Raw genomic sequence first — 25,838 nt, 5'->3', positions numbered from 1 at the left:
TGGTAGCCTGGTGGGCCTGAGTCTAGTTGGGGATACTCAGGCCTAGAAGAGGTCAATTAGAGATTACTCTTTCCTTGGATAAAGTTGGGAAACAGTTGTATTTGCTATTTAAATTTGCTTTGTAAAAGGTTCTAATAGGGGTACCTGAGGTCAAAGATGAAAATTGCTAAGTGAATGGACACTGGGAGCACATCACTGAAATTATAAAGAGGTTTTTAAATCATATTTGTTGTTATAATATTGGTAGTTATTGACATGTATATGGTATATTGGGATAATTAATTAGACCCCAATTTACCTCCTGAAAGATGCCTATGGGACAGGATTAGGTATTCATTTGTAATTTTGGAGTTCTCCTTATATTTGTCCCTGTTTAGTCCCTTGCTTTATAGGTTTGATACAACGTGCAGTTCAACAGATGCAGCTGATGGTGACTCAGCAGTTCACTGAGAAAAGATTAAAGACCCTGATTCTGAAACTTCACGAAGGAGAGACTGGTGATGAGTTGGACTTGGACTGATGGGCTGAAATCCTGCATGGCTGAAGGGCTCAATGACAGTGACTCAAATCCAGAATATGCTCTCTGAGCATAAAAGAAAAATGGAGGATTGTATGATATGATTATGGATTTGAGTCAGATTAAACTCTGACCATGGGGTCTGGAAGGTACCCAGACCTGCCCCAGTATAGTTTGTTAGAAGTTTATTGCTTGTCAAAATTCTCACTGTCTCCTTTAAGTTTTATTGCCAATTAACAGTATTTTTACTTCTGCTCAGTCTCCCCACTTGTCAGCTACATATTAGTTTTGTCTGCAATCTATCATGTGTCAGAACCCCAGTCAGTGGGTCAGGGAGTTTGCCCACCAATTCAATACTCGGGACTCAAGAAGAAAGGATGGGACTAGGCACAGAATGCAGCCATTGAGTTGAGACCAGATGTTAAGTAACATTGTCTCTTTTTCTCAGAGCAGAATCCCCTTGGCCTTGGGGTCCCAACAATGGATTATTCTTTTCTTCCCAACATAGCCAAAGATAAATTTTAACCCTGTCATCCTTATCTTTAGAGACAGGGGCCTGGAGAGGGGAGTCAGTGGGAACTGTGAGATGTGAAACATCTGACTCTCACTCCCCTGTTTCCTTTTCCTTTGGTTTGACCTTGTTCCCCCTCCCCTTTTCTCCCTTGTCCCTGGAACACGTATGCATGTCTCCATACGCACCCTGGGTGAGACAGGATTGGATGTTAGATTGTGAGCTCATCCACCCTAGGTGTATGTGGGGACAGTCCTTTTCAAGATTACTATAAAAACCTAGAGGATTGGGCATATCTTTGCAAGACTTCAATGTGTAATTGGGTTTTGCCCGTCCTCATGAGGATGTAATAAATCTGTCTCTGCTTGACTTGGTGGTCTCCTCGAGTTATTTGGGTAAACTGAGGCAGTTTGCTCCATACACAAAGAAAGGGAAAAAATGAGATAACCTGTGAATACCTATGTGCAAACAACATATATACAGAGTATACTGGAAGTAATTTCAGAAGAAAGGCACTAGCATTAAGAGAGACGGGGAAAGTTTCTTGCCGAAGTGGGATTTTAGCTGAGACCTAAAGGAAGCCAAGGGAAGCCAGGTAACAGAGATGAGGAGGTAGGCATTCCAGATACGGAGGAAGCCAATGAAAACATTCAGTCAAATTTATAAGACAATAAGCCATTTCCTAACAGATAAATGGTCACAAGATATAAGCAGGCAATTTTCAAAGGAACAAATTCAAGATATAAACAACCACATGAAAGAGAGAAGAAAAAAGAAAGAGGTAAAAAAAAAAAATCAAAGACTAAAAGGGAATCAATCATGGATTGGCTAAGTCAAGTATGGCCTATACATGTAATATTACTGTCCTATAAGAAATGTTAAATTGGATAGTTTCAGAGTTAACCGAGAAGACTTCTATAACCAATGCAGAGCAAATTTATATATCACAGCAATATTATAGAGGAGAAACAACTTTGAAAGACTCAACAACTCTGATCAATACAATGATAAACCATGAATCCAGAAGACTGAAGATGAAGCATACCACTCACCTTCTGCCAGAGAAGTGATGAACTTAATGTGGGAATTTGTTTTGCTCACGTTTGCATGTTTATGAATTCTGTTATATATGAATTTTAATGTATTAACATATTATCCATATAGCATTATTCAAATATTATATATTTAATGAAAGTATTATTTTGAAATTTATATATTTTTTGAGTTATATGTTGCTTTGGAGGGTTTTGGCGATATTGTTAAATTGGGGTACAGTATAGATTTTAAGAGAGAAAAAATTTGTGTTTTTTTTAAGTTCCTGTTTAACCTATGCTTAAATGGAATGAATCAAGTTCCTTTTATCATCCCAGCCAATTTCCTTTGGATACTCTGGTGCTACCAATGCCTTTCCTAAAATGTGTCTCTTAAAACTGAATACAATGTTCCAGATGTTGACTGCCGGGCACAAAATATATTAGGACAACCACCTCTGTCTTGCTTGCAATGCAGTCTGAGATAGCATTAGCTTTGATCTCATAATTCTCTCTCTCTCTCTCACACACTCTCTCTCACACACACACACACACACACACACACACACACACAAAATCCCCAACACAGATATGCTTCAATTGAACAGCTGTCAAATTGTGCCTCTCCCTTCTGGTACCTGTGAAGTTGGTTTTTTTTTAAGCCCAAGGGTAAGATTTTAAGCATTTGTCCCTATCAAATGTTATCTGATTAGACTCAGCCTACTGGTCTAGCCTGTTTAGCTCTTATTGGATGTTGTCATCCAGAATATTACTTATCTCTACTCCTAATCTTTACTCCTAGCTTCCTGTCATCTACAACTGTGATAGGTGAGGCACAGATGATATACCTAAGTCAGAAATAATAAAAATGTTAGCACAAAATAGATACCTAGGTTTTTCTACTACAGACTTTCCTGAACAGACTTCCCTCCCACAATTATGACTAATTAAAAACTATTCTTTGGGGCAGCTAGTTGGCACACTGGATAGAGCACCTGCCCTGGATTCAGGAGGACCAAGGTTCAAATCCTGTCTCAGACCCTTGACACTTACTAGCTATGTGACCCTGGGCAAGTCACTTAACCCCAATTGCCTCACCAAAAACAAACACAAAAACAAACAAACAAAAAAACTATTCTTTGCATCTATTCACTCAAAATCAACTGAACAATTCCAAATTGACCTAATTTTACTACCATTTAGCCCACATCACTTCATCTTGACTACAATATGAGAAATTTGTGAAATACTTTGCATTTGTTTCTCAGTAATATAAAACCTTTCCACCAAAGTCCATGCTATTCTTTTTCTCCTTCCTTGTTTCTTTGAGAGTGACCTATATGTCACCCTTCCACATTTTTCAATGACTTTAGCACCTGATTCACAGTCTTTATTTCCAACTTATTCCTTGCGTCATCTTTGATATCTTAAGATATCATATGATATCATATTAATGACTCCACTAACATTCTGAACATAAAATTCTTCATCCTTCTCATTGACTTTTCATGACCCTAATTCTCTACTTGATCAGGTATATATCAGTATTGCCATACCTTAACGCTCACCATCTAATGAAACCATGCCTCCAATAACCTTACTGTCAAACATACATTCTCTATGATATCCTAATCCCTCTCTCTTAGTTCTAATTTAAAAAAAAAAAAAACTGCCTTCATCATGATCTCCAGTTTCTGTCCCCCTACCTACTAAATCACGTTTAATTCTGGCTTCATCTGCCTCTGTGAACAGCATTAGCACCCTATCCCACCATAACCACTCACTAACCACTAGACTAGACCCCCCACTCAATACACTTGGCTATAGGTCCTCTGCCACTCCTAACCTGGTAAACTTCATTGGGGACTAACAGCCTTTCTCCATTTTATACATTTATTTTTGAGTCTCCTTTCAAGACATTTTTTTTTTTTGCAGAGCAATGAGGTTTAAGTGACTTCCCAAGGTTACACAGCTAGTAAGTGTCAAGTGTCTGAGCATGGATTTGAACCCAGATCCTCCTGAATCCAGGGCTGGTGCTTTATCCACTGTGCCACCTAGCTGCCCCATTTTATACATTTCTATTGTGAATAACAAACATCACAGGACAAAGTCACAAAATTTCACTTTATTGGATATAAATACAATGCTGCTCAAAAATGATTCTGTGGGTGGGCAGCTGTAGCTTGAACAGTGTGTCCTGGAAACAGTGCCACACTTTAAGGAGTTAAAAGACAAGAAATAGTAAGCCAGGAAGAGCAGGTAGAGAAAGCAGAAGACCATCGAAAACTTCTTTGGGGGTAAGGTAGACCACAATACAACCTCAGAAGAAGATAATAAAACAGGGTCAAAGCTCTAACATCCAAAGCTTCCAAGAAAAATATGAACTGGTCTCAGGCCACAGAAGCTCTCAAAAGGGACTTTGAAGAGAAAGTAGGAGAAATAGAAAGAAGATGTAGAGAAAAGGAGGAAAGAATGGAAAGGGAAATGAGAGCAATGCAGGAGAGTCATGAGAAAAAAGTCAACAGTTTGAAAAGCCAAATGGAAAAAGAGATTAAAAAACTGTCTGATGAAAATAACTACCTAAGAATTAGGATTGAACAAATGAAAGCTAGTGACCTTATGAGAAACCAAGACACAGTAAAGCAAATCCAATTGAATGAAAAAATAGAGGGCAATGTGAAATATCTCCTTGGAAAAACAGCTGACCTGGAAAATAAATCTAGGAGAGATAATTTGAAAATCATTGGACTACCTGAAAACCATGACCAAAACAAAAGTTTAGATACCATCCTCCAAGAGATTGTGAGGGAAAATTGCCCTGATATTCTAGAAGCAGAAGCTAAAATAGAAATTGAAAGAATCCACCAATCACCTCCTGAAAGAGATCCCAAAAGGAAAACCTCCAGGAATATTATAGCCAAATTCCAGAACGCCCAGGTCAAGGAGAAAATACTGCAAGCAGCTAGAAAAAAGAAATTCAAATACCGTAGAGCTCCAATAAGGATAAAGCAAGAGCTAGCAGCTTCTACATGAAAGGACCGAAGGGCATGGAATATGATATTCCAGAGGGCAAAGGAACTGGGACTGCAGCCAAAAATCATGTACCCAGCAAAACTGAGTATAATCTTTCAAAGACAAAAATGGAATTTCAATGAGAAAAAGGTCTTTCAAGCATTTGTGATGAAAAGACCTGAACTGAATAGAAAATTTGACTTTCAAATACAAGATCCTGGAGAAGCATAAAAAGGTAAACAGGAAAAAGACTTCATGAGGGATATTAAAAGATCAAACTGTTTACATTCCTACATGGGAAGATAATACTTTGAAATCATAAGAACTATCTCGGTAAGAAATTCAGGGGCAGCTGGGTGGCGCAGTGGATTGAGCACTGGCCCTGGACTCAGGAGAACCTGAGTTCAGATGTGACCTCAGACACTCGACAATTACTAGCTGTGTGACCCTAGGCAAGTCACTTAACCCCAACTGTCTCACCAAAAAACAAAACAAAACAAAAAAAGTCTTCACAAGAAATTCACAGAAGACAGGGCTGAGATGAATATGAAGGGATGATATCTGTAAAGCATTTATGTTTTGTTCTTTGTGGGGCAAACAGGGTGGGGTGTCTTATGTCTGGGGCTGGATTTGGGCTTGGGGCCTCCTGGCTCCAGGGCTGGTGCTTTGTCCACTGTGCCACCTAACTAATCCATGATGACATCATTAAAATAGAGTTGAGGTGTAGGAGGAATAAACTGGGGGAGGGAGAAGGGGAGAGATGGTCTGGGGAGAGGTAGTTCACATGAAGGAAACAAGAAGAAAGCTTATGGAGGAGAGAAGAAGAGGGGGAAGGAGTTGGGGAGTGAATGAACCTTAATATCATCAGAATTGGCACAAAGAAGGACTAACATACATACTCAGGTAGGTATAGTAATATATTTTTGCCCTGAGTGGGGAGGAGGGAGAAAAGGGTGGGGGAGAAGGGAAGGAGGAAAGGGCAGATTGGGGGAGAGAGCAGTAAAAAGCAAAACACTTTCAAGGAAGATGAAGATGTTCTGCATTACTGCACCAGTATGACATATTGAACTGCTTGATCTCATAGGGAGGGTTGAGGAGGGAAGGAGGAAGAAAAAGTTAGAACACAGAATTAGCTCAGGGACCCTGATCTCATTGGAGTGGACTCATGGAGGGAATAGCTTTCATACCCAATTGGGAGGAGCAATCTATTTAACCCTGCAGGAAAATAGGAGGGGAAGACGATAAGGAAGGAAGGGTGAAAAGGGGGAGTGCAGAGTGAGGGAGAGGATAGTCAGAAGTAAAACACCTCTGAGGAGGAATAGGTAAAAAGAAGATAGAGTAAATGTCATGGGAAGGGAGTGGGATAGAGGAAAATAGTTATGATGATTGATTATAATGGCAAAATGTATGGTACCTATTTTGCTGGGCTTTTATGAAGAAAATTCTCTGTCAAGCTTAAGGTACTATATAAAGGTTATTATGAACAGGATACTATCAGAAAAACCTGGAAAGAACTATATGAACTGAAGCTGAGTGAAATGTACTGTATACAAAATAACAGCAATAGTCGGGGATGATCCAATGCTGGGAAGCATGTGGTTATTTTCAGCAAGGCAATGATTCAATATAACCCTGAAAGACTTATGAAGATTGCAGAGAAAGAACTGATAGTATCTGAAAACAGATGGAAACACATTAAAAATTTTTTTTTTCATTTCCTCTTTAACAATTCTTAAATCTGAAGTTTTGGGTTTTTTGACTGTTTTCTCTCACAACTAGCTAATATGGGAATTTTTCCATGACTACTCATGTATAACTTATTTTGAATTGCTTGAGTTCTTGTGGGTGGGGGGGTGGGAATGGACGGGGGAAGAGAAGTTGGAACACAAAGTTTTTAAAAAATTGATGTTAAAATTTTGTTTTTACATATATTTTGGAAAATAAAATTTTATTCAGAATAAAAAACAACAACAACAAAAATAGAAGTATAGGCAATAACAAAACAAAAAAAAAAAACCTTTCTGCAATGCCTTATGTGAGTATTATAGTATACCCATTTCTGAAGAAATAATTGTGGAATATTAGACTGATACAAAACAACACTACACTATAAAGCATGCTTTATAATAAAATCAATCAGAAATCCCCCCCCCAAAATTAAATGATTCTGTATACCATCACTGTCTCATTCCCCAGAGAATGTTCTAAAACTTTATCCTTCTCCTTAAGCCTCCAACCATACAGCAATTCCTGAAAAAGTTAAAACCATTTGACAGAGGAAAAGGCACTCCCACTCTGATAGGGCTACTTACTAGCTTCACCTACCCTTGAAAATATTCTTCATGATTCTTTCATCATCCACTCTTAACAAATCTTCCATTTTTCTCTTTCTAATGACTCTTTTCCATATGACTACAAACATGTTCAAGTCACCTGTACCTTGGCAGTCATTTTACACTGAAATCTGCTTTTACCAGCAGTCTTCTAATCCATGCAGATCTCTCCAACCCTGAAGCCTTCTCATTCTGGAAGATCTCTCCACCTGTGTCCCCTTCTTTTAACTGGTTATTTCCCCCCATAACTTCCATTTTAATAGCCTCTAGACCAGCCATGTTCATTTTTCACTCTCCTGTAGACCTGCTCCTGATTCTATGGACTTCTTTTTCTACCAGAAAAGAAGATATCGTCTCTTTCACCTTACCTCCACCATCATCAACTTCCTTTTATGCACTGTCTTCCCCTATTAGAATGTCAGCTCCTCAAGAAGATGGACGGTCTTTTTTTTTATTGCTTCTATTTGAATCCCAGCATTTAGCATGATGTCTGGTATATAATAAGTGCTTAATAGATGATTCCGGACTTGGCATTATTACTAAAAATTTGGAACATATCAAGGAGTCGTTTACTATTCAGGACTATATGTAAGAGCAGTAATCTTTTTTTTTTTAAAGAGAACATTTCCATGTACACAGCACAACCTAAAAAGAGGATTTTTTAAAGTTACTGCTGCAAAACAATGATTTTAACTAATAAGAAACTTCACTTAGGGCTTGAGTACAATATCATCTTATTATTAGATAACTGGAAGATAAGAATTCCTGATGATTAGAAGACAGTTGGAACAAAGTGAAGAGTAGACCACAGGTATATCTAATTCCACTAATACCACAATGATATTTTTTATAGACCCTCATCACTGTCAACATATCCACTGAAATTCCTCATAACTGCAGGATGTTGGGACTCTTCTTTCCTCTTCATTTTTCCTCATATTAAGTACATACACAAATACCCTGATGACAGTATCATATGGCATTTCAAGTAAGAAGAGTTCATTTGGATTTGGAATGAACCTAGTAACCTCTCGTCCAAAGCATGCATTTTATATATAAGGAAACCAAGGCTTAGAGAAGTTTCACAAAAACAATAAGGGGAGGAGTTAGAAATCAATCTCAAATCTTCTGGCTCTAATCCAGTTCTTTCCTCACAACAGTGCTTTAGCAATAATGCCACATCTGGGCTGCTCACATGCAATTCTATTTTGGGTTTAGTGGTTTGGTTTTACATCACCATGGAGCATAAAATGGTATTCAAATTTTTTTTATAATTATGGCACCAGAGATACAATATCAGCAAACCTCATTTGGAAAAATCTGAAGAAGTTTGTATTTTTCTTAGACTTTTTTCCAGGTATACAGTGTGTTCTTAAGATCACTGATGCACCATGAAAGCTGACAGAAAGTGTTAGGGCCCCTACACTGGTCAATATCCTAGGCAACTTACACAAAAGTTTTAATATTTAAAAATTTCACTGTCAGTAAGACATGAGTTTGTACTTCACAATAGTGATACTGCGTTATGCTTACTTATATACCTTTATGTAGGTCTCTCAATGATGGTTATTCAGAGCAAAAAGGCTTACCAAAGTTATAAACAGTGTGTTTTATGGCAATTGAATAGTTATTCTGTACAGCTTCCTCAATAACTGTTGTTCTTTGTCACTTCAGAAGACACTGTGGGATAAGAAACCCAAATATGCTGTGTAAAGTGATGAGATTCTATTTACATATCTAAGAGTTAGGACTCAGTACTCATTGCTCTCATTAACACGCTGAATATCTATTGGTAAAACTGTGATCTGATCCATGAATTCTGGAAAGCAATTTGGAACTATGCCAAAAAAAACATTCAACTGTGTACCCTTTGCCCTAACTAAACCACAACAAGATCCACATCACAAAGAGATCAAAGAAGAAAAGGACCCATATGAACAAATTTATAGCAGCTTTTTTTGTGTTAGCAAAGAAGTGCAAACTGAGAGGATATCCATCAATTGAGGAATGGCTTAATAAGCTGTGGTATATGATTTGATGAAATACTGCTGTGCTATAAGAAATGATGAAGAGGGGGCAGCTAGGTGGCGCAGTGGATAGAGCACCAGCCCTGTAGTCAGTCAGGAGTACCTGAGCTCAAATCCAGCCTCAGACACTTGACACTTACTAGCTGTGTGACCCTGGGCAAGTCACTTAACCCTAACTGCCCTGCAAAAAAAGAAAAAAAAAAGAAAAGAAAAGAAATGATGAAGGGGATGGGGCAAATGATGAAGAGCTTTCAGAAAAGTCTGGCAAGACTCATATGAACTGACGCTGTGAAGGGAGCAGAAAGAGAAGAACAATATTTATTGTAACATGAATATGGTAAAGGCAAACAACAACAAAAATAATAATATGCTCATGGAAATGCAACCCCTTTCTTCCCATAAGCAATGTATGTGAGAAAAAGGTACTTTTGCCTTCCAACCCAAGTGATGAAGGGGGAAATAATATAGAAAACCTGGAGACAACTACAACAATACATCTCTATAGAAAAGTTTCTTTACCTACTATGAAAATGGCATCTGGCCAAACATTAACCAAAATTTCAGTACATTATCAACAAGGCCATGCATGATTTGCTTTAGGTAGTAAAATTTTCAGAATGGTATTGAACAGTGGGAATATAAAGGTAAGGTGAGTAGAAACTAATAGAGATTGCAGTGTATAGCAATCATTGGGCTTGGTACTTTTTGTTTGCTTTTCAAACTGATTGCTTTTAAGTACCGCCCCCCCCCCCCAAAAAAAAGGGCTATACTTAATATTCAATGTCCTTTCCTGAAGTTTAAAAAAAAAAGTTTTCTGTGAACATTCCTAGAATAGTGTGACTCAATCTAAAACAGTAACACTGTGTAAAACAAAACAAAAATAACTCTAAAATACACTTGACATTCAATTTATTGCTGAAGACTATTTTATATTACTATAGTAGATTTTAAGGGCTTTATCTGCCTAGACTAGTTTCTAGCCACCATATTATACAAATGGAAATGTAGAAAGTAGTTAAAGCATGGTTGATGGATATTCTATACAATACTGGTCACCCAAGCAACTACTTAGAGTAATTCTTTACTCTATCACTGTTTAAAGATTTATTTAAGACAATAAAAAGTTATCTTGTAGCCACAATATGCTATGGAAAGAGTCTAAAAAATATTTCTGTATTTGTCAAGGAAAACAGTAAAGGTCTTAAAACCTAAATGGGACTTACTATCAAATGAAGCTATCACAAGGGAATATTATTACATATTTGCCAACCACACACATTATTTATTTTAATAAAATATGTGAACAACTTACCAAAACCAGGAACACTTTTGAGACTGGATTTGAGGCAGATTTTCTCTAGTCTGAGGTAGCTATATCGCATCAGGCAATTCCACAGAAACATCCAATCCATTCTTGTCCGGTGGTTCATAATAATAACACTTCTTTCCCCAGGAACAAAGGCATCACCTGTTATAATCACTTTTACACGAAATATGGTCTCCAGCAATGCCTAAGAAAAAAGCCAATTCAAAATCATGACTTCACACCAGAAGGAATCACAAATAAACAGGACAGCTTTGAAATTTTCATGTTGAACTTTTTATATAATTAAAAAGAAAAGCAAGCTATACAGAGATTCAGTACCACATACAACCTCCTTTTATTACAGCATATATGAAAATGCTTAGTGTTTTTAAGTTCAGAATAAAAAAGCTGAAAAAAAGGAAATGTAGGTAATAACTAAAAATAGGGATATGTTAAAATAATATAATAATTCTTTAGGATAACTCAAAAGCACATATTTATCTTCATAACATCATAACCATAAACAACTTAAGTCTAATAAATATAGACAGCTCCCTCCCTCTAAAAGGAAAAAAAAAACAAAAACATTTAATGGATAGGAAAGAGACCTAGATTACACTCATTCCAGCCCCTTGCAATAACTATCATCTTGAAGTTATTTAACTTTAACTTCAGTTTCCTAAACCTATAAATCTTACTTTCCTCTACTGGATGTTTTGGGCCAATTACATATTAGCTATGACAAGGCATTATGAACTTCAGATTATTGGGCTCATAGGATCATAACATAGATCTAGAAGAGACCTCAGATGTCATATGGTCCAAATGCTTCATTTTACAGATGAGAAAAATGAGGCCTAGAAAGATAAGGTGACTTGTTGAAGGTCACACAAACAATTAGGACCAAAGCTAAGATGTGAACTCAGGTTCTCTGACTAGAAATTCAGTCCTATGTCCATGATTAGAAGTTAAATCCACAAGTATTTAAAATCTTGTTTTAACTAATATTTTTGGCTCTTCTACAAAACTTAGTAAACTATCTTAACATGTAAAAACACAAGTTGTTTAACTTTTACCTAGTTATAAGGGATTCTATCAGTCAAGGCAACTGGCTAATGCCAGGAAAAAAAGATACGAGAGTGGGGCAGCTAGATGGCGCAGTGGATAGAGCACCGGCCCTGGATTCAGGAGTACCTGAGTTCAAATCCGGCCTCAGACACTTAACACTTACTAGCTGTGTGACCCTGGACAAGTCACTTAACCCCAATTGCCTTACTAAAAAAAAAAAAAAAAAGAAAGAAAGAAAAAAAAGATACGAGAGTGAAAGCAAGGGCAAAGATCATCTGTGGTGACATGATTTTCAAGTAATGAGAGTTCCAGATCAAAATGTGTATCAACAAAATAAGGCAGAGTGAGTGTCTGTCTCTTCCTTATACAACTCAGTTCTGGTGTTGTCATTCCTCTGCTCAAAAATCATTAGTGGATCCCTGGTGCCCAGCAAATAAAGTCCATGCTCCTTCGCTTAGCAGTCAAGGCCCACAACAGTCTGCCTTTCCAGGAGTATCCCCTTTCCCTCTCCAACACACAAACTTTTAATTCTAGTCAAACTGAACAAATTTCTGATCACTGAACATGCTCTCTAGTCTCTGTGACTTCATCAACCAGTCCTAGAAATCAGCCATGTCTACACTAGCTTTTATTCACCTAATGATTTCCCTACCAATCCATCAGAGTGCCTTTCTTCTATCCTACATTGTTTTCCAGATCCCTCCTTACTACCATAGAAGAGTCCTCATTTAAAATGAAGACAGATATGGGAGGTTAAAATAAAGTACTACTGTACTCTTCTACATGACTGTCCAATGTATTCCCCCACCCTTATCTGTACTGAACATCTTCAATTTCTTTCAAATGTTTCTCAAATCAATCAATCACTCAAACAACAAGCATTTATTAAGTGTCTGTTATAAGCCAGGCACTGTGCTAGGCAACAGGGATACAAGTATAAAGAATAAAGCAATCCTTATTCAGGTTTACATTCTCTTGGAATAAACATACAATCCAGTCCTTTGGCTCCTTCCTGTAATATAACCTAGGAGTAGATTTTGTTGTTTCTCAAATTTATTACCAGTCTCAATTTCACATAGTACCTAGAAAGCTAAATGGCCCTCACTCCTATAAGAAGTTACCTAATTTCACCAAGTTTACTTGGATGTTCTTGGTTATAATTAAGCACAGTCAAAGACTTTAAGATTACAAATCTCTAATTCTCACACCTAGTTCTCAGGTATAGACTTTACATGAAATTTCTGATATACAGGGTATAAAAATGATGTTTCTTTTGTGTTGTTTGAAATTATTATGGGGATGCCTATCTCTGTCCCAAGTTTTAGGGAATTTAGCTGGGGTTTCTAATATATTGTTATTTAGAAATTAGAGGCTAATGCACCAGTTTTGGGCATTAAGCATTTATTAAAGCACACTAAATGTTAGAGAAAGTGAGAGCACATGGTTACCTAGGATAGAGAGCAAGAGTCAGAGGGCACTGTGGGAGAGGGAAGAGCTTGCAAAAAGAGAGGAAGCAACCCCTCTAGAGGGTTTTTAACCTGTCTCAGGTAGAGGTGGGTCACTGCACCTTGATCCAAGCTAATTGGCCAGTAACATTCAAGTCCATTGATTGGCATGACTTGAGGGTGGTCTTAGGTTAACTTCCTTTAGTTAGTCAGGAAGGTCAATCTGCATTTCTTTTGAAATTCTCCTGACTGGCTGGCCCACAAAACCAGCTGGGGGGGTGGGAGGGGGCGGCAGGAGGGAGGGTCTCTGAGTCCCAAAAACACACCATTATTAATAATTCTCACACTTTAAAAAAAATATTTATCCTTTTGTCCCTACATTATAGGAAACTGGTATGTCCCCCACAGGACAAAGAAAAACATTCAAATAAAACTAACCAACAAAGTGACTGCTTGAAAGAGTAAATCCAACACTGTACTTTTACCCCACCCAAGAAATGGGAAGTGCACCTTAGTATTTGCTATATAGGAGAAAAATGCCATCACAACCCTCAGAATCCACCTGCCTGTTAGTGTTATTTTGATTTAAACACTGTAATCCCTCTGTGTCATGTTCTCATAACTCTGGCTATTTTACTTTGTTTTGGTCTCTGCTCTTCTCATGTTTCTCTGAATTTCTCATATTCGAACTTATTATGGCACAATAATATTCCATCACTAGGGGCAGCTAGGTGGCACAGTGGAAAGAGCACTGGCCTTGGATTCAGGAGTACCTGAGTTCAAATCCGGCCTCAGACCCTTTGACACGTACTAGCTGTGTGACCCTGGGCAAGTCACTTAACCCCAACTGCCTCACAAAAACAAACAAAAAATAATAATATTCCTTCACATTTGCATACCACACAATTTGTCTAACCATTCCCCTCAGTGACTACTCAATTTGTTCCCAGGTTTTTGCTACCATAAAAATAAAAATGCTGCTATGTATATTTTAGTATAGAAAAAAGGTTATCTTTGACCTCCCTCCTTGCAGTATATATGTACTATAGTGGACTGCTGGGACAAAAGAATATGAACAGTGTAGTGACTTTACTCACATAATCTCAAACTGTTTTCCAGAATGCTTAAAACAACTCCCAGCTCCAGAAACAAACAGTATGTTGGTCTATTTTCCCATAGCCCCCACCAATGCATACCACTCTCATGATCTTTAAAATAATTTACTGTTTCTGTGATTCACTCTTTGACCTACACACATTCAAGAAGCTAGTTAGGTCTCCAGTTACATATACAGTCTATATCTTTTTTTTGAATTTCCTTTACTGAATTTGAATTATGGCTTGAAACAAATAATAAAACAAAAACTACCAGGCTGCTAGGCCTACCAGACTTATCCTCTGTTTCCCACAGCCCTGAAGGACAAGCCAATTTTAGTATAAAAGAAACTCAAAAGACAGTTCCAAGCATATCTTAAATCAGGGCGCTTCTTAAACTTTTTCCACTCACACCCCTTTTTGCCCAAGAAATTTTCACATGATTCTTGATATACAGGTATATAAAATAGGTATACATGACCTTTTACTGTTGCCAAATTTTTTGTGACCCCCCACATTCAGTTACATGACCCCAAGTGGGGTCATGACCCATAGTTTAAGATGCTAGGTTTTAAACGATGCCACAGAAAGAGATTAGTCTATATGAGCTAGTGTAGCAGTCACTCTTCCCAATGTCACAGGAATAAACCAATACAAGGTTATAGAACCCTTTTGACAGCATAGATTTAAACTTCACATTCATCACTGTTAATATGACAGAGGATAACTTCTATTCAGTATCATTTTTAGGCCTAAGGTCAGAATAACAAATACATGTTACAGAGAAAAAGATTTTTAAGAACTCTAAAATCAGTTGGGGGGGAGGGTACAATTCTTTTTTTTTTTTTGCAGGGCGAGAGTTAAGTGACTTGCCCAGGGTCACACAGCTAGTAAGTGTCAAGTGTCTGAGGCCAAATTTGAACTCAGGTCCTCCTGAATCCAGGGTCAGTGCTTTATCCACTGTGCCACCTAGCTTCCCCTGAGGGTGCAAATTTTAAAGGAGTAAAAAAAAATTTACTGTTCTCTTATTCATTTGACTTATACCTTCACATGATCACTGATTTAGAGCTGGAAAGGAACTTAGAGGCCCCTGATTCTAACCTCTTCATTTTACAGATAAAGAAACTATGACATAGAGAGGTTTAAGTTATCTGTCAATCACAGAGGTAGTGTCAGGATAAGTTCATTAGTTCAGAAAGAACCTACACAGAACCTTTAATATGGAATTAGTTTCTTTAGATTAACAGAGAAGCTCATGTAACCAATGTGATAGAAATCTTTAAAATACCAAAACACCTTTTTGTTCTAGAGTAGTCTAGAGTCTCCTGCTGAGTCAGTAGTGTTCAGTCTGATTAAACACTATCTAGAGAGCCTTTTTTCCCATACTGCTATATTATCATCCTATTTATTTAATGTTGAAACATAAAGGCACATGTTTCATTTCCCATCAACTTTACCTACCCATTGTGTGGTTTCTATGTCCAAACAAAGCAGACAAAGGAACCAACACAGTTGTAAGATATCTCTGGCCAGGATTTTCACATTTGTTTTTAAGATACGGTCTATGGGAACATATTATGTGGAATTGGGACTTAACTGGTCATAAAAAGGGACAGATTATGAAAAAACTGGGGCCTAGAATAGCATACAGCAATCAATCAAACATTTATTATGCACCTTTATTTGTCAGTCACTATGCTAAGTGCTGGGGATACAAAAAGAGACAAAAGATAGTCCTTGCCCTCAAGGAGTTTATAATTGAATAGGGGAGACAACATGGAAACAATATACACAAAGCAAGATATAGACATACATGCATACATACATATATATATGTGTGTATATGTATACACACACATACACACACACACATATATATATATGATAAATAGGAAACAATTAACAGAAGAAAGGCACTGGAATTAATTTTTTTAAAAGGGTTGGAGGGGCAGCTAGGTGGCGCAGTGGATAGAACACTGCCCCTGGATCAGGAGGACTTAAGTTCAAATCCGACCTCAGACACTTTACACTTACTAGCTGTATGACGCTAGGCAAGTCATTTAACCCTCACTGCCCTGCAAAAAAAAAAAGGGGGGGGAGGGGCTGGAAAAGGCTTCCTATAGATGTTATTTTAGTTGGGACTTAAAGGAAGCCAAGGATGTCAACAGTCAGAGCAGAGGAGGAAAGAGTATTCCAGGCATGAGAGACAGCCAGAGAAAATGTCCAGAGCTGAAAGATGGAGTGTCTCGTTCATGGAACAAGCAAAAGGTCAGTGTCCCTGGATCAAAGAATACATGTCAGGAAGTAAGGTCTAAGAAGATTAAAAAGGTGGGGGGGGGGTAGGGGGATTATAAAGGGCTTTGAATGCCAAACAGAATTTTGTATTTGAGCCTAGAGGTGATAGGGAGGCACTGGAGTTTATCAAATTGGGGGGTGGGGAGAGAGATAATCAGGCCTGCATTTTAGGAAAATCGCTTTAGTGGCTGAATGGAAGATGGACTGGAGTGGGAAAAAACAAGGCAGGCAGACCTACCTGCAGGCTATTGTAATAATCAAGGTATGAGGTGAGATGGGGTTGCACAAGAGTGGTGGAAGTATAAGGGGAGAGAAAGGGGTATAGGAGAGATGTTGCAATGATGAAATCAACAAGCCTTGACAATAGATTAGATATGAGGCAGTGGGAGATAGTGAGGAGTCTAAGACAATACCTAGGTTGTGAACCTAAGGGAGTGGGAAGAGAGTGTTGCTCTCTAAAGTAATAATAGGGAAAGTGGAGTATTTAAGGGGAAAGACAATGTTTTGGACATGTTGAGTTTAAGACGTCTACTGCACAACTACTGTTTGTGATGTCTGAAAGGCAACTGGAGATGCAAAATTGGAGATCAGCAGAGAGGTTGGGGCAGGATAGATAGATCTGAGAATCATCAGCATAGAGGTAGTAATTAAATCCATGGGAGCTGACAGGATCACCAAGTGAAGTAGAATAGAGGAAGAAGAGGGTCCAGAACAGAAGCCTGAAGGACACCTATGATTAGAGAGTATAATCTGGATGGGGATCCAACAAAGGAAACAGAGAAGGAGTGGTCAGACTGATAGGAGGGAAATGAGGGGAGGATGGTATCCTAAGAACCTAGAAAGAAGAGAATGTCAAGGAAGAGTGAATGACAGTGTCAAAAACTGCAGAGAGGAAAAGGGGAATTAGAACTGAGAAAAAGCCAATGGATTTGGCAACTAAGAGACCATTGGCAACTTTGAAAAGGACAGTTTCGGTGGAATGATAAGGTCAGAAACCAGATTGTAAGAGATTAAGAAGAAAGTGCGAGGAGAGAAAGTGGAGGCATCTACTGTACATGGCTTTTCAAAGAAGTTTTGCTACATATAATAGAAGAGACAAAGGATGAAAGTTAGTTAGGATAGAAAGATCGATAGAAGGATTTTTAAGGATGGGGAAGACATAAGCAAGTTTACAAGCAATAGGAAATAAGGCAGTAGACAGGAAGATATTGAAAATAAGTGATAGAGTGGGGATGACAGAGAAGGCAATCTGGCAGAGGAGATGGGATCAAATGGGATCACTTGAACACATAGAGGGGTTAACCTTGGTAAGTAAAGTTACTTCATTATGTGAGATAGGGATAAAAGAGGAGAAAGTGGCAGAAAACATCTGAGTAATGGAAGATGAGGAAGAGGGGAGGAGAGGAAGTTCTCAGCAAGTAGCTTCAATTTTTTTGGTAAAATAAGGCAAAGATCTCAGGTGAGAGGGTAGAGGGTGGAGGGGCCATGGTAAGTTTGAGGAGGGATGGAAAGGTTTGGAAAAGCCAGTGTGTAGAAAAGGATAGTGAATTGATAAGGTAGCTAGAATAAGATTGCCTAGCAACAGTGAGGGCCCAGTTGAGGTTACGTAACATAAATTTGTTGTGGAGCAGATCAGAATGTTTACATGATTTTCTCCATCTTCATTCAGCAGCATGTGTGCTGGAGAGAAGGTGGGGAATGATGCAAGAGGCAAAGTCCCCCCCAAAATTAAGAAGTTCATAATAAGATAGGCATCAGGCACAAGGATATTCTATGAGTATATGTTCTAGTAGATGGATGGACTACAGCATTTGGAGAGTCTGGTATCAGAAAACAGGTAAGAGGCCAGCTATGTAGATGTTCTGTAAGCAAGTGCTGAAGAACAAGTCACAGGAACTCAGGCAGAGGTAATTTGGTCTTTAAGAAGACTGGACAGGAGGGAAGGTAGGTGGCACAGTGGATAAAGCACCAGCCCTGCAGTCAGGAGGACCTGAGTATGGATCTGGCCTCCAACATTACTAGCTATGTGACCCTAGGCAAGTCATTTAACAGAGAGAGAGAGAGAGAGAAAGGGAGGGAAGGAGGGAGGGAGGGAGGGAAGGAGGGAGGGAGGGAAGGAGGGAGGGAGGGAGGGAGGGAGGAAGGAAAGAAGGAAGGAAGGAAGGAAGGAAGGAAGGAAGGAAGGAAGGAAGGAAGGAAGGAAGGAAGGAAGGAAGGAAGGAAGGAAGGAAGGAAGGAAGGAAGGAAGGAAGGAAGGAAGGAAGGAAGGAAGGAAGGAAGGAAGGAAGGAAGGAAGGAAGGAAGGAAAGAATTTAGTCCAGACATGGGTTGCAGTCCTGGGTGGCAGTCCCAGGGCAAGGAGGAACATTAACACAGCAAAACTTGTGGAAGCAGTGGAGCAGAGGCCCTCATCACAGTTCCAGGGCAGAAAAGAATTTTTGTGTTTGCTCAAAGATCAGAGCACAGGCCAGGAGAGTAGTAAACACACTTCTCCTTACCACCTGGCAAGAACTGAAAACTTACAGGTCCCTAGAAATGCCTCTGAAAACAGTCTCATAAAACCCCTGAGGCTGGGGACAGTGTGCCTTCCACCCTGGCAGCAGAGCCCTACTTTAATAAAGAGGTAAAAGGCAAGAAATAGGCTTGGGAAATAAGCAAACAGAAAAAATTCTGACAATAGAAAGTGACTATGGTGACAAGGAAGATCAAAACACACCCTCAGAAGAAGATAACACAGTCTCCAAGAAAAATGTGAATTGGTTTCAGGTCAGGGAAGGGTTCAAAAAGAATATGGAAATAAAGTAAAGAGGCAGAGGAAAACCGGGAAGAGAAATGAGAATGAAGTAAGAAAATCATGAAAAAAAGTCAAAGGCTTGGTAAAAGAGACACAAAGAAAATACTGAAGAAAACACCACCTTAAAAAACAGACTAGGCCAAATGGTAAAAGAAGTTCAAAAAGCCAATAAGAAGAAGAATGCCTTGAAAAGCAGAATTGGCCAAGTGGAAAAAGAATCACAAAAATTCACTGAAGAAAGAAAATTCCTTAAAAAGTAGAATTGGACAAATGGAAAAGGGTGGGTACAAAAGCTAAATGAAAAAAATAATTCCTTAAAAACTAGAACTGAAAAAAAAAAAACTAGAACTGAGCAAGCAGAAGCTAATGACATTATGAGAAATCAAGAAACAAAACAAAACCAAAAGAATGAATGTGAAATATCTCATTGGAAAAACAACTGACCTGGAAAATAGATCCAGGAGAGATAATTTAAAATTTTTAAATTATTGAACTACATTAAAACTACAATCAAAAAATGAACCCAAACATCATCTTTCAAGAAATTATCAAGAAAAATCACCTTGATATTCTAGAACCAGGAGGTAAAATAGAAATTGAAAGAATCCACCTATCACCTCCTGAAAGAGATCCCAAAATGAAAACTTCCAGGAATATTAAAGCTAAATTCCAGGGCTCCCAAGTCAAGGAGAAAATACTGCAAGCACCCAAAGAGAAACAATTCAAATACTGTAGAGCCACAGTCAGGATAACACAAGATTTTAGTTTCTACATTAAAGGATCAGAGGTCTTGGAATATCATAATCCAGAGGATAAATGGACTAGGATTATAACCAAGAATCATCTATCCAGAAAAACTGATATAATACTTCAGGGGAAAAAATGGGAGTTCAATGAAAGGAGGACTTTCAGGCATTCTTGATGAAAAGACCTGAATAAAATAAAAATAAATAAAAAATCTGACTTTCAAATACAAGACTCTCTAAGAGAAGCAGAAAAAGGTAAACAGAAAAGAGAAATCATAAAGGACTTAACAAGGTTAAACTGTTTACATTCTTACAAGGAAAAATAATACTTATAACTCCTTAAGAACTTTCTCATTATTAGGGAAGTTAGAAGAAATATATATAGAGGACACAGATGTGAAAAATGTGAAGGGATGATATTTTTAAAACATAAAATTAAGGGATAAGAGAGGAATGCACTAGGAGAAAGGAAAAGGTAGAATGGGCCAAATTATCTCACACAAATGTGGCAAGAAAAAGCTTTTACAGTGGAGGGGAAGATGGAGGAGGTAAGGGAGAGTAAGTGAACCTTACTCTCACTGGAATCAGCTCAAAGATGGAATAACATATATACTCGGGGCAGCTAGGTGGCTCAGTGGATAGAGCACTAGCCCTGGATTCAGGAGTATCTGAGTTCAAATCCGGCCTCAGACCCTTAACACTGTGTGACCCTGGGCAAGTCACTTAACCTCAACTGCCTCACTAAAAAAAAAAAACAAAAAAAACACATATATACTCAATTGGAGATAGAAATCTATATTACCCTACAGGAAAGTAGGATTGGAAAGGGATAAGAGAAGGGAAGGGGGAATGATAGAAGGAAGGGCAGATTGAGGGAGACAATAGTCAGAAGAAAAACACTTCCAAGGAGGGACAGGGTGAAAGGAAAGAAAAAAGAAAAAATGGGTGAATAGGATGGAGGGAAATACAGTTAACAATTATAACTGTGGGGGGAAAAATATTGAAGCAAGTTTCTATGAAAAAGACCTCATTTCTCAAACACATAGAGAACTGAGTTATATTTGTAGAAATAAGAGCCATTTCCCAATTGATAAATGATCAAAAAATATGAACAGTTTTCAGATAAAATAATCAAAGTTATCTATAGCCATATGAAAAAATGCTCTAAATTACTGATTGGAAAAATGCAAACTAAAAAAATTCTGAAGTACTTACTTCTTACCTATGAGATTGCCTAATGGAACAGAAAAGTAAAATGACAAATGTTGAAGGGAATGTGAGAAAAATGAGACATTAGTCCATTGTTGGTAGGGTTGTGAACTGATTTGACTATTCTATTAGAGCAATTTGGAACTATGCCCAAAGGGCTACAAAATCATGCATACCCTTTGACCTAGTAATAACACTATTAGGTCTGCATCCAAAAAGAGATAAAAAACAAAAAGAAAAAGGACCTCTATGTACAAAAATATTTATAGCAGCTATTTTCTAGTAGCAAATAATGGGAAATTATGGGGATCTCCATCAATAGGGGAATGGCTGAACAAACTGTGGTGTGCGATTGTGATGGAATACTATTGTGCTATAATGATGAGCAAGATGCTCTCAGTAAAACCTGGACTTAATAAGCTGATGTAAAGTAACAGCAATATTGTAAGATGATTAGCTGTGAATGACTTAGCTATTTTCAGGAATACAATATCTAAGACAACTCTGAAGGACTTATGAGGAAAAATGCTATCCATCCCCAGAGAAAGAACTGAAGGTGTCTAAATACAGATTGATGCAAACTTTTTAAATTTTATTTTTCTGGAGGGTTTTTTTTGGGAGGCGTGGAGGGGAATCTATGTTTTCTTTCACATTACTAATATGGAAATATGTTTTGTAAACCCACATATGTATAACCTATATCGAATTGCTTGCCTTCTCTCTCTTTTTATAATTATTAATATTTTTTTTTTATTTTTGCAGGGCAATGGGAGCTAAGTGATTTGCCTAGGGTCACACAGCTAATAAGTGTCAAGTATCTGAGGCCACATTTGAACTCAGGTACTCCTGAATCCAGGGCTAGTGCTTTATCCACTGAGCCACCTAGCTGCCCCAAATTGCTTACCTTCTCAATGAGGAGGGAGGGAGGAACAGAGAGAATTTGAAACTTTTAAGTTTTTTAAATGAATGTTAAAAACTGTTTTTACATGTAAGTTGGGGGAAAATAAAATACTAAATAATGTATAAAAAATGTAATTGGGAAATATTTAACAAAATAAAGATACAATGAAACAGAGAAAATGTTAATATTTGGTTTTCTAAGTCAATATGTAGACCCAGCCATCCTTATGTACAGCTTGGTGACTCCCATTTTTATTTGAGTTTGAAACCACTGGCCTAGAGCACTAGGAAGTTAAGTGACCTGCCCCAAGGTCAAACAGCATGTGTGTTACAGGGAGAAGTTGAACCCAGGTCTTCATAGCTTTAAGGTAGATTCTATCTATTGTACTTTGCTGCTTCTCATAATGTAAATTTATCATAATAAAAATTTTATCTTTAAAAATTATTTATGTAACTAAAACCAGAACACTTTTTTTTGCAGGGGCAGGGGAACGAGGGTTAAGTGACTCGCCTAGGGTCACACAGCTAGTTAGTGTCAAGTGTCTGAGAATGGATTTGAACTCAGGTCCTTCTGAATCCAGGGCCAGCGCTTTATCCACTGCGCCACCTAGCTGCCCCCAAACCAGAACTCTTAATACTGGAAATGTTAATCATTTTAATCTCTTTCTCTGATGTTTAACTTACCGCTGGAAGTGTGAGCCAGGTTGCTACGAGGCGATTGTTGATCCAGCGATACCAGGATGGCATTATAAACATCAAAGGTATAAAAGGAGCCAACATGAAAATACTTCCCAAAAAGCTTCCCAAAAAGAGTGAAATTATAAAGTATATCCCCTTCAATGACACCATGGCTCTGAAAGACATTAAAATCAATACAATTTGTTAACATACATTCAATCTCTCTAATCTCACCTTCAAACTAATTTTTATACTCTATTCTTTGAACACTGCCCAAGTATGAGTTATGTTACTTAGATCATTTTAGAATAACAGGTGGTATGGTGGAATAGAAAGAACACTAGGCTGTGAGTCAGAAAACACAAAGTCTAGTTTTAGTAAGGCCATCTAAAAGCCTTGTTCAAGTCACTTGATTTATTTAAATCTGCTTCTATATAAATAAATTATGGTATGATTAGATTATCTGCACAGTAATTTCTTGATCAAAATATGTCTATGACCATGTTTCCAAGTAGCAACATGGATATGCATAATAAACAAGCTTAGTTAGGCCTTATTTTGCACCAGAAATGTCAGTTATAACATGCATTTGCATCAAACCACATGAGACAGACATTTTCATCAAACTAAACATTTTTACTATTTGGATACCAGAACTGCTAGATATTGTATGTTTTACCATCAATATCTTCATTTCTTCAAAGAACATAAAAGTATGGCACTATGTTTTATAATAAGAGAAAATAAAATCTTTATGAAATAAAATCACTGACTTCTTTATGAAAAGAAAAATTGAAATAAAGATCAGAAAACTTTTTAAGATTTTCACAACAGGTATTAGGTATTAATTAATTTCAATTTTTGAAGATTTTTGCTCCCAGGATCCATGGTTGAACAAAGATGTTGGCTCCTTCTGAATGATATTTTTTCTTTTTCTCTTTGCCATTCACTGCTTGCAAGGCTGAGCTACTCTTCTTTAATCAAGCAAAATCATACCATGTTTTGAATTTTGTATAGTTCAAAAGAGTTAGAAAAAACTGGTTTAAAAAGCAACAAAAGCAATGGGACTTAATTTTCACAATAATCCTAGAAGGCTTTGAAGTCAGTGAGTAACCTTTACTGATTTCATAATTCACAATCTGTTCCTACACATTTCAACAATTTCCCCAGTTAGAACTCTAAAAGCCCTCTGTACCTCTCACAAGCACTTAGTACATTCTACTTCAATATATACATATATATATGAAGGCATATATTATGATAGACATAGATACACATATACATATATAGTACATAGCCTATCTTGCCATTACAATTTTATAGTGCTTTAAGGTTTACAAGTTCTTTATTCACAAACACCTGAAGAGGCAGGCAGTATAGGTACTCTAAGAGTCTTTGGTGAGATTCAAATCCAGGTTGCTTGATGCCAAGTCCTCTATCTAGTACACCCTAGGTATCAAACACGCAGTGGGCCAAACTGCAGAGGCCTGGTACATTCCCAAATGGTACCCCGCCTCCACTCCCACCCTTTGACCCCCACCCCCAGCAAAGTCCAACCAGATTAAAATGTAATTGGGAGGGGCAGCTAGGCAGCACAATGGATAAAGCACTGGTCCTGGAGTCAAGAGTACCTGAGTTCAAATCTGGCCTCAGACACTTAACACTTACTGGCTGTGTGACCCTGGGCAAGTCACTTAACCCCAACTGCCTCACTAAAAAAAATGTAATTGGGAAATATTTAACAAAATATTTGAAAATTCAAAAGAATACAGATTATGTCAATATGTGGTTTTCTAAAACAATAAGAAGCTTCAGGAATCCTTTCGTATAGCTTAATGGCCCCCGTTTCTATTAGAATTTGCCAACACTGCACTATACAGCTATCTTATCTCCTTCTGTATATAGCACAATGGCATTAGCAAACATTCAATAAATGTTCAATTGCTGAATTGGTAGGTGGTAGAAACTTGACACTGGAAGTGATTTTTCTCTTCATATCTTTAAAGGATAAAAATCAGCTTTCTATATACTAAATAAAATCTTTTGCATGAACCCTTTCCTTATCCTCTCCAACTACCAATATCCTCCTTCCCAAATTAGTTTATATTTAATTCTTTTGTATGTATTTGTATGTGTGTATTTATGTATAGTAATGCTATTCAAACTGTCTACTTTGTGTATCTCAGTGCAATAAATTCTCCATGCCAAATTATTAATCAACAATTAGGTATTTCTTAAGAGTCTACCAAGAGAAGGTCAAAATGGATAAATGATTTAGATGTTTAGAATGGCTGAACAAGTTGTTTTTATAGGATTGTGATAAAATACTATTGTGCCAAAAGAAATGATGAGCAGGATGGTTTCAGGAGAACCTGGGAAGACTTATATGAACTATTTCAAAATGAAGTGAGCAGAACCGGAATATCATACACTAACAGCAATACTGTAAGGATGATCAACTGTGAAAGACTGAGCTATTCTGATTGAGATAATGATCCAATATAATTCCAAAGGACCCATGATGAAGAATATTATCCATCTGCAAAGAGAGAAGTGATGAATTCTGAATGTAGATTGATATACTTTATTAACTGTCTTTATTTTTACTGGTTTCTTTTGCAACATGGCTAATAAGGAAATGTTTTATATGACTTCATGAATATAACTGATATCATTTGCTTGCCTTATCAGTGCAGGGAAGGAGGGGAGGAAAGGAGGAAGAGCACTCGGAACTCAAAAAAAGATTTTTCTTAAAAAAAAGATAAATATGACAAATATGAGGAATTCAGAGAAATAAAGTGATTTAAATGGACTGATTTGGGGCAAATAAGTAGAACTAAAGGAAGAACATATACAAATGAAACCACAAGTT

General features: G+C 37.6%; 1 protein-coding gene across 1 annotated transcript in view; it reads right to left on the bottom strand.

Moving 5' to 3' along the window:
* LCLAT1 (lysocardiolipin acyltransferase 1) overlaps nucleotides 1-25,838 on the bottom strand; it is a 134,171-nt gene that overhangs the window by 72,597 nt on the left and 35,736 nt on the right. The window contains exons 2-3 of the mRNA XM_043983738.1: nucleotides 22,973-23,141; nucleotides 10,744-10,942 (exon numbers count right to left, since the gene is read on the bottom strand). Of these exons, the coding sequence (XP_043839673.1) occupies nucleotides 10,744-10,942; nucleotides 22,973-23,137 (364 nt within the window). The 5' untranslated portion in view covers nucleotides 23,138-23,141. The remainder of the gene's footprint in view (nucleotides 1-10,743; nucleotides 10,943-22,972; nucleotides 23,142-25,838) is intronic.

This window comes from Dromiciops gliroides, chromosome 2, assembly GCF_019393635.1.
Source record: "Dromiciops gliroides isolate mDroGli1 chromosome 2, mDroGli1.pri, whole genome shotgun sequence".
Taxonomy (NCBI): domain Eukaryota; kingdom Metazoa; phylum Chordata; class Mammalia; order Microbiotheria; family Microbiotheriidae; genus Dromiciops; species Dromiciops gliroides.
Note: the sequence above shows the minus strand (reverse complement) of the source record. Positions and strands in the feature narration are given on the sequence as shown.